General features: G+C 42.6%; 1 protein-coding gene across 1 annotated transcript in view; it reads left to right on the top strand.

The window, feature by feature from the left end:
* LOC101849747 (1,4-alpha-glucan-branching enzyme) overlaps positions 1-10158 on the top strand; it is a gene marked incomplete at both ends in the record, with an annotated part of 20496 nt that extends 10338 nt beyond the window's left edge. Inside the window, 5 exon segments of the mRNA XM_013090778.1 lie at positions 1-285; positions 1425-1540; positions 2685-2815; positions 4403-4501; positions 9876-10158. Of these exon segments, the coding sequence (XP_012946232.1) occupies positions 1-285; positions 1425-1540; positions 2685-2815; positions 4403-4501; positions 9876-10158 (914 nt within the window).
* Positions 10159-10641: the final 483 nt, after the last annotated feature.

Genomic DNA, 10641 nt, shown 5'->3' on the forward strand with positions numbered 1-10641 from the left:
GCTGATGGCTGTCATGGAGCACGCCTACTATGCCAGCTTTGGGTACCAGGTGACCAGCTTCTTTGCCGCCTCCAGTCGCTACGGCAGCCCCGAGGAGCTGAAAGAGCTGGTGGACACGGCCCACAGCCGAGGAATCACCGTCCTACTGGACGTCGTCCACAGCCACGCCTCCAAGAACACAGTGGACGGACTCAACCAGTTTGACGGGACCGGCTCCTGCTACTTCCACGACGGGGCCCGAGGCACGCACGACCTCTGGGACTCAAGGCTCTTCAACTACACACAGTGAGTTGTCTTATTGTGCTGCAAGTGCCGTAAAACACTTACTAAAACTAAACAGTGAGTTTGTCTTATTGTGTTGCAAGTGCCGTAAAACACTTACTAAAACTAAACACCCATCTGGTCAGCCAGTACAAAATAGCCCATCTGGTCAGCCAGTACAAAATACCCCATCTGGTCAGCCAGTACAAAATAGCCCATCTGGTCAGCCAGCCAGGAGAGTGATTAAACGTACTTCTCGGACCTGGGACAGAACTGCTGCAAGTGAACGGAATGGATAATTGTCACCGTCGCATTATCGCGGCTAGTGAACAGAATGGATAATTGTCACTGTCGCATTATCGCGACAAGTGAACGGAATGGATAATTGTCACCGTCGCATTATCGCAGCAAGTGAACGGAATGGATAATTGTCACCGTCGCATTATCGCAGCAAGTGAACGGAATGGATAATTGTCACCGTCGCATTATCGCAGCAAGTGAACGGAATGGATAATTGTCACTGTCGCATTATCGTGACAAGTGAACGGAATGGATAATTGTCACCGTCGCATTATCGCAGCAAGTGAACGGAATGGATAATTGTCACCGTCGCATTATCGCAGCAAGTGAACGGAATGGATAATTGTCACCGTCGCATTATCGCAGCAAGTGAACGGAAAGGATAAATGTCACCGTCGCATTATCGCAACAAGTGAATGGAATGGATAAATGTCACCGTCGCATTATCGCGACAAGTGAACGGAATGGATAATTGTCACTGTCGCATTATCGCAGCAAGTGACAGCAAAGTGTTGGAAAGCCTGGAGGAGAACGTGTAGTAAGTGTAAACATGAGAAGAAAGCAATGACTGGTCATGATATCTCCGCGTCATGAGGCACGGGGACTGATCCATTGGTTCTTTCCTTCTGCTCACCATCTTTCTTTGGTTGTCTCCCTGTTTTTGCAACGTTTTTGTGGGTGGTTGGTGGGTGCTCTGCTGTGGTTTACTTCTTCTTTCTTATCAAACATCTATCGTCCTTATCTCTCCTCATTTTTTGTGTATTTTGCTCTCTTGTAATACTTCTATTCTTCAGCACTTATATGACCTTATTGTGTTGCAAGTGCCGTAAAACTTTTACGAAAAACTAGCACGACTTTTCCAGGTGGGAAGTTCTGCGGTTCCTGCTGTCTAACCTGCGCTGGTGGGTGGAGGAGTACCAATTTGACGGCTTTCGCTTCGACGGAGTGACGTCCATGCTGTACCACACCCACGGGATGGGTGAGTTGTTACCAGCATTAGCGGTTGGTTGAGAAGAAGATTCTAAGTGCTTGTGTAGATTTTGGAGTTTGTTATCATGGAATCATTATTCCATCAAAAAGATGACAAAGTCGTGTCATACCTTGCGCTGTCTTCCAGCAAAGTTGGCACTCATTTGGGGATTGAACAAGTTTTTAAAATGCCCTTGACAAAACCAAAAACAACTAACCACAATGAAAAGTCCAGGATGTCCTCCATTTTGGAGCATTTTTTCCCCACATACAGTCACAAAATGTATTTTTGGACAGATGTAATGTATAAAATCATCTCATGAGACCCCAGATGTATAAAATCATTTCATGAGCCCCCCAATGTATAAAATCATCTCATGAGACCCCAGATGTATAAAATCATTTCATGAGCCCCCCAATGTATAAAATCATCTCATAAGCCCCCCAATGTATAAAATCATCTCATTAGCCCCCCAATGTATAAAATCATCTCATGAGCCCCCAATGTATTAAATCATCTCATGAGCCCCCCAATGTATAAAATCATCTCATGAGCCCCCCAATGTATAAAATCGTCTCATGAGCCCCCAGATGTAATATGGGGGCTCTTGTGGCCTAGAGCTTAAGGTGTTGGCCTCTCTTTCAAAGGTCCCGGGTTAGAATCCGGGTAGCGACTGAACATTTTTTTGGTCTAAAATTGTTTCCTTTCACCCCCTTTCCTGCTCTCAAGCAATGTTCTGTTGTCTGCTTTCGTCTCCACTTTCTGCCCCCACAACCTCATCTCCTTTGCCCCCTCCTCTGGGCTCCTGGTTCTTTCTGCAGCCTTTCTACTGCTACTCCTTGGCTCTCTCTTACTGCTGTCTTTCTGCCACACCCCTGATCTTCTAATAGGAAAGATCCACACTTACCATTCTCGAATAAGGGCAAAAAATCTCGGAAGTTCTGTGTGCAAGTTGCGCACGTTAAAGATCCCTTGGTGGTCCAAAACCGATAAGAGTAGGCTTCGACTGCCACCCAGGCAAAATTTTAAATTCCCTAGCAACTGAAAATGTTTAATGTGTCCTGCGCGCTCACATGACCTTAAGGAGCTGCGAGCGCCGTAAAACACACACACAAAATAGAGCAGGTTCTAGTGTCTCCTCCCCACCCCCCAGGCCATGGGTTCAGCGGGCACTACGACGAGTACTTTGGCCTCAACACCGACACAGAGTCCCTGGTCTACATGATGACTGCCAACCACATGCTGCACAGCCTCTACCCTGAGTTTATGGTCACCGTGGCCGAGGTCTGAGGTCTTTCTTCTCCGTTGTCTGTTTTGTCACTCATAGATATCCCATCTTTCTTCTCCGTTGTCTGTTTTGTCACTCATAGATATCCCTTCTTTCTTCTCCGTTGTCTGTTTTGTCACTCATAGATATCCCTTCTTTCTTCTCCGTTGTCTGTTTTGTCACTCATAGATATCCCATCTTTGTTCTCCGTTGTCTGTTTTGTCACTCATAGATATCCCATCTTTGTTCTCCGTTGTCTGTTTTGTCACTCATAGATATCCCTTCTTTCTTCTCCGTTGTCTGTTTTGTCACTCATAGATATCCCTTCTTTCTTCTCCGTTGTCTGTTTTGTCACTCATAGATATCCCATCTTTGTTCTCCGTTGTCTGTTTTGTCACTCATAGATATTGCTGCTTTTTACCCTTCCAGTCCCAGCCATTTTGGTGCACTCCCTAACCCCAGCCCCAGCCATTTTGGTGCACTCCCTAACCCCAGCCCCAGCCATTTTGGTGCACTCCCTAACCCCAGCCCCAGCCATTTTGGTGCACTCCCTAACCCCAGTCCCAGGCAATACAGCAGTATTTCAGAAAAAGAGGCATGCATTCTAAAAAGGGATGTAGTATCTTTGTAATGAGGTTTTGATAATATCTAACAATGTTTAAAGGTAAATGAACAAATATTATAAAAATTAAAGTTTAATTACATTCACTGCCATTTCAAATTTGGTACCCACCGAAACTGAGAATATACGCTCTTGGGACAGTGGGAGGTACAAGCGCTGCTGAAAATGTCTGCGTGTAGGGATGGAAGGGTTAAAATCTGAATTTGGACTGCTCTGTGTAGGTCAGAGTCTTACTCTGAGCAGGCAATGTAAGCTTTGTCACTTTTGTTACTTTCAACCATTCTGATTTGCCAAGTAAATCCAAGCCGTGTTTTGAGCCAACTTGAAAAGAACCAATGTGTGTCCTTGTCCGGCACGCTCATTTCACCTTTCAACTTACAGACCGAATGACTCATTTCACCTTTCAACTTACAGACCAAATGACTCATTTGACCTTTCAACTTACAGACCGAATGACTCATTTGACCTTTCAACTTACAGACCGAATGACTCATTTGACCTTACGACTAATGACTCATTTGACCTTACAACTAATGACTCATTTGACCTTTCAACTTACAGACCGAATGACTCATTTGACCTTACAACTAATGACTCATTTGACCTTACAACTAATGACTCATTTGACCTTACAACTAATGACTCATTTGACCTTTCAACTTACAGACCTAATGACTCATTTGACCTTTCAACTTACAAACCTAATGACTCATTTGGTCTTTCAAACTTACAAACCTAATACATTTGGTAGAAGAAAGGGGCCTGCAATAGATGTTGACAAGTGGGTCGTTGGTGGGTGCTCAGCTGTGGTTTGCTACTTCTTTCCTATCAAACATCTGTCGTCCTTATCTCTCCTCTTTCTGTTTTGTGTTTGTTACTCTCTTGTAACACCTCTAATCTTCGGCACTTCTACGACCTTATTGTGTTGCAAGTGCCGTAAAACGTGACTATACTCCAATGTTGACCTTGCTGTGGTTGCCAGGAGGTGTCTGGGATGCCGCTGCTGTGTCGCCCGCTGCTGGAGGGGGGCGGCGGCTTCGACTACAGGCTGGCCATGGCTATACCCGATGTCTGGATCAAGGTAGGTGTTCTGTGACGTCTGACGTCTGTCTGTGACGTGTTCTGTGACGTCTGACATCTGTCTGTGACGTGTTTTGTGACGTCTGACGTCTGTCTGTGACGTGTTCTGTGACGTCTGACGTCTGTCTGTGATGTGTTCTGTGACGTCTGGATCAAGGTAGGTGTTCTGTGACGTCTGACGTCTGTCAGTGACGTGTTCTCTGACATCTGTCTGTGATGTGTTCTGTGACGTCTGTCAGTGACGTGTTCTGTGACGTCTGTCAGTGACGTGTTCTGTGACGTCTGACGTCTGTCAGTGACGTGTTCAATGACGTCTGTCAGTGACATGTTCTGTGACGTCTGTCAGTGACGTGTTCTGTGACGTCTGTCAGTGATGTGTTCTGTGATGTCTGTCAGTGATGTGTTCAGTGACGTCTGTCTGTGATGTGTTCTGTGACGTCTGTCAGTGACGTGTTCTGTGACGTCTGTCTGTGATGTGTTCTGTGACGTCTGTCAGTGATGTGTTTTGTGATGTCTGTCAGTGACGTGTTCAGTGACGTCTGTCTGTGATGTGTTCTGTGACGTCTGTCAGTGACGTGTTTTGTGACGTCTGTCAGTGATGTGTTTTGTGACGTCTGTCAGTGATGTGTTCTGTGATGTCTGTCAGTGATGTGTTCAGTGACGTCTGTCTGTGACGTCTGTCAGTGACGTGTTCTGTGATGTCTGGATCAAGGTAGCGACACTGACTGGCTTTCGGGCTGTTCTGCCATAAGCTGAGAAAACGCCCTTTTTCCATTTTGACACCAACATTTTTAATTTGCTAAATTGAAAGCCTGATCAGTTACCCTCAGTGCTTCCTCTCTTCCGTATTTTTACGGAAGTCCGTGCTTTCTGCTAGTTCCGTACTTGTTCCTCCATCCTTATCAACTCCCTCCGTAAAAATCTGCGACAGCATAGGTCTATCGACATTCAGTAGCAAAAGATCCGTACTTGCCTTCGTATTGTCTTGTATAAGTTACGGATATTTACGGTAATTCTCTCGGCAATAGTTTATGTTATAGAAACTGCCAGATTGCGCATTTCCTGCAATCGGCCATTATGCCGCTGTGCCCCATGCATTCATTGCGGGTTGGTCGGCAGTACTACATTTTTTACCTGCAGATTGATCAAAATCTGGCGAACTTTTTGTGCCACTTTCCTCCTTTCTATTTCTATCATTCCCTCATTCCCTCATTCCCTCATTCCCTCATTCCCTCATTCCCTCATTCCCTCATTCCCTCATTCCGTCTGTCTATCTTTGGATTGTTGTTGCGTCTGGAAAATCTACGCGTTGATCGAGTAAATTGACTTGTGATCTCAGACAGAAAATTACTGTCAGAAAGAAACTTTTTGAGCAGATTTATTGTCTAGATCTAGAGAAATTATGCGTGCAAAGATTCTACGCCAGGGGTACGCGATAAGGGCCGCGATGAAACTAAAATCAAGAATAATTGGAAGTGGTGTTCCGAGGTTGTGACATGCGACGATCAGACATGAAAATTGAGGAAAATTAGGGTATATGCTGGGCACAGAATTCTACACTTATAGAACGGGAACTGTACCACGTGACCTGTGAGGAATTGAAGACCGAAAACAATGGCGTCTTGAGGGCACTATTTATCGTTTTCGGAAGTAACCCTATAGCTTTTAAAGCAAGAGCGGCTTTTACAAACGAGTGAAAAGTGGACCATTTACTGTCCAGTTTGTAATTTTGAGTTACAGAATTCACTGGGCAACTAGAGATTGGAATTAAGGTTTTAAATTGTTGTGTTTTGGAGTGCAACAACAGAAAAAGCAGACATACAGAGTTTATATAGATATATATAAGATCTACAGAACTGAAAAAAATTCATAGCACTTCTAGCTTCCCACACACATTTTGCATACGCATATGGCCTACGTAGTTTTTTAGTAGTAAAACTTATTACAATAAATTTGTTTTACACTGAACATATTTTTTCACTAGATCTAATTAATGTTCTCAAAACAGGCGTTCAATAATTAGCTTTATGTCGCCAGCAGAAGTAGAAAAAAGGACGGACTTGCTTTTAAAAGAGATTTAGCTCCAGCTATAAACTTTTTAAAAATCTGTAGAAACCATTGACTGGGATTTTTTTTTTTATATATTGGGCTAGTATTTATTAAAGAATTTTCTTTAAAGAAATTTCTAGAATAATATAGAACATAGATGTGTACAAATGTTTGAAAAAAATACTCATCGGTTAAGACGAATTGATATAGATCTAAGTCATTGTGTAAAAGTAGGAGAATCTAGATCTAGGTGTTTGATAGTTCAGTAGCCTAGATATTTGATAATAAGTTGCGCATCAAATTTTTGACCGCATGCTACAGTAGTGAAGATAGCGTATTATTTTCATCCGAAACATTAATTTCCGCATCCATACACCTTTTTGAGCCTTTATAAGCACATGTAGTCCTACTTTAATTATGTTTTTGTTTTTGAAAGCATTTTCAATTCCTTTCACTTTCACTTTCCACGCGCTGGCACATATAATTATGATTATACTTTAAGATTCCAAATCTGACGAATGTATTATTAAATAGTGTATAATGCTGAGTTAGCCAATGCATTGCAATGCGCACTATTATCAATTGATCGAATTGTAACAAGACTTCAATTTGATCCGTAACAAGAGACCACTTATTTTTTTATACGTGTTCATGAATGTGTGTTTGTTTACTGTGTGCGGGGATTAAAAATTAAAGATTAAAGATTCCAGATCTGACGAATGTATTTATAAAATAGCGTAATAGTGCTGGGTTAGCCGATGCCTTGTGATACTTGCTTTTATCAATTAATTGATTTGTAACAGGACTTCGATTTGATCCGTAACAAGACAACACTTATTTTTTCTTATACGTGTTTAAAAATGTGTGTTTGTTTACTGTGTGCGGGCATTAAAGATTCCAGGTCTGACGAATGTATTTATTAAATAGCATATAGGCCTATAGGGCAGGGGTGGCCAACGCATTGCGATACGCACTTTTATCAATTGATCGAATTGTAACAAGACTTCAATTTGATCCGTAACAAGAGGCCACTTATTTTTTATACGTGTTCATGAATGTGTGTTTGTTTACTGTGTGCGGGGATTAAAAAGTAAAGATTAAAGATTCCAGATCTGACGAATGTATTTATAAAATAGCGTAATAGTGCTGGGTTAGCCAATGCCTTGCGATACGCGCTTTTATCAATTAATTGAATTGTAACAGGACTTCGATTTGATCCGTAACAAGACAACACTTATTTTTTCTTATACGTGTTCAAAAATGTGTGTTTGTTTACTGTGTGCGGGCATTAAAGATTCCAGGTCTGACGAATGTATTTATTAAATAGCATATAGGCCTATAGGGCAGGGGTTGCCAACGCATTGCGATACGCATTTTTATCAATTAATCGAATTGAAACAGGACTTCAATTTGATCCGTAACAACAGACCACTTATTTTTTCTTGTTCGTGTTCCAAAATATGTGTTTGTTTACTGTGTGCGGGGGGGGGACAAGCCCATCCCCTCGACATGTGATCCAGAGTATGGGGATACATTTTTCTCAAAATGCACACAGCTCTGAAATCCTTGACCAGTGATCACTCGCCATGGAACTCTTTCTGTTGTGACTGTAGACACAAGTTTCTTCATTATCACATCTGAATGAGCCTCTCATTCATGCATTAGAAATCACACTCCCAACACACAGAAAATGACTTTGAACATATATTCAGGAAACATATGCCAGTTCCACTCTTGTTTACTTTGTTTTGCATTATTGGCTTTTATGTGTAAAACAATATTTAGAGGCCTTTTCTGCATTTTTGTGTTTTTGGCAGCATGTACAATAGGCCTATGTATTTTATGCGCAACCGACACATTCTCCAATCGTAGATCTAGTACTAATCAAGACTATATCTAGATACTTTTCCAACAGAGTTAATGTTCATAATTAGTGTTATTATCAAGTGTATTGTGATTGTGAAGATCTTTAGTAGATCTAGATCTAGTAGCAGATCTAGAGATCTAGATCTATCTAGATCTAGATCCCATCCCATCCCATCATTAAAAAAACAACAACAAACCAACAATACAGATACAAAAACATTGTAACATTGCCAATTATGACATATTGTTGGCAGTAAAAATGTACTAGACTATTTCACTATATTTCCTCTTCGAAGAAAGTTTTAAAATACTGATGTAACATTAATGTAAGGTGTCTTCCAAACCCTACCACTAGCATCAGCGTGCATAGCAACGCGAAGCCTCACTGTGCGGCGCAGCCAAAGGTGCCCTCAACTGGCCGCCATGTTTTAGTTTCAATTCCTCACAGCGAATCGACGATCGCGAAGAGGGAGTTCCGCTTCTATAAGTGTAGAATTCTGTGATGCTGGGTAACTGTATTGTGAAGGTAGGCCTACATATCTATTCATTATTCCCAGGTTTGCCTTCCATCAATGGTGCGATGACAAATTTATTGAATTATAGATCTAGATCTTGTAGCAATAAATTGAGGGCAAGCGAGGCAGGGGTAGGCCCAGAACAACCTATTTAGGGAATCTAAACAAATGGGTAACAGGGAAAGATCAGGGAAACGTAGCTTTTTTGAGAGCATCTGAGTTAAGGAATGAATGGAGAACCATGATCGCTGATGTCTGTCGCAGATCTGGCACTGGATGATGATAGCAGCAATGGAAGGGGAACCTGCTTTAAAACATTGCCAGCAATGGAAAGATAATCAAACAAGACAAAATCTTTGTGAAAAAATAGGTAGTATGGGTTGTAGGCCATCTCTTCAAACAGGCTCCCAAATGCCATTTTCAACCCTCTAAAAGCTCTACATTTCAATTTCTTTGGGGGATTCACCCCCTGAACCCCCACCGGGACGCTGTCCCTGGACCCTGCTGGGGGCCTCTGCAACCCCCAGACCCCCGGCACAATTTTCCTGACTGTTCAGCTTCAGGTGGTGGAAGGACTGTACCCTACTTGTGGGAAAAAGATCAAAGTGAAACTGTGACTAGTTTTGGGAACAATTAGAATTCATGTTTGGGAAGAACTCTATTTTTCAATGGCTACGCTATGAGTCCTTGAAAACATAAGATTACATGTTTTGTGCTTTAAAACAGGGTTTTTCCGTCAAATTCACAGGGAAATGTTAAATGTGTTTTCATAGAAACATAGAAGGTGTTCAGCCAAAAAACAACATTTTGATAACAATTGCCAAACTGATGGGAAAATGCCTGTTTGTTCTCGAGTCAAACCGCGTCACCGCGCACCTGTTTGTTCTATCTGATTATCTTGACGAGTGCCTGATTTCACCACGAGGTCTCCCATTTTCCCGCCAGGTGTTGAAGCACACGTCTGATGAAGACTGGAACCTGGACTCCATCGTGCACACGCTGGTCAACCGGCGCTACGCGGAGAAGTGCATCGCCTACGCGGAGAGCCACGACCAGGCTTTGGTGGGGGACAAGACCATCGCCTTCTGGCTGATGGACAAAGAGATGTACACGCACATGTCCGTTCTGTCGGGGGACAATGTGGTCGTGGACCGAGGCATGGCGCTGCACAAGATGATCCGACTCATCACTATTGGCCTCGGAGGAGAGGCCTATCTCAACTTTATGGGTACGTCTCTCATTGTTTTTTCATTTGTTCGTCTCTCGTTGTCTTTTCATTTGTACGTCTCTCGTTGTCTTTTCATTTGTACGTCTCTCGTTGTCTTTTCATTTGTTCGTCTCTCGTTGTCTTTTCATTTGTTCGATTACCCTATCTCAACTTTATACGTCTGTCTCTCATTGTCTTTTGTACGTCTGTCTCTCATTATCTTTTCATTTGTTCCAATACCCTATCTCAACTTTATCGTCTGTCTCTCCTTCTCTTTTGTAGGTCTGTCTCTCCTTCTCTTTTGTAGCTCTGTCTCTCCTTCTCTTTTGTAGCTCTGTCTCTCCTTCTCTTTTGTAGGTTTGTCTCTCCTTCTCTTTTGTAGATCTGTCTCTCCTTCTCTTTTGTAGGTCTGTCTCTCCTTCTCTTTTATAGGTCTGTCTCTCCTTCTCTTTTGTAGGTCTGTCTCTCCTTCTCTTTTGTAGGTCTGTCTCTCCTTCTCTTTTG

This window comes from Aplysia californica, unplaced genomic scaffold (assembly GCF_000002075.1).
Source record: "Aplysia californica isolate F4 #8 unplaced genomic scaffold, AplCal3.0 scaffold01500, whole genome shotgun sequence".
Classification (NCBI taxonomy): Eukaryota; Metazoa; Mollusca; class Gastropoda; order Aplysiida; family Aplysiidae; genus Aplysia; species Aplysia californica.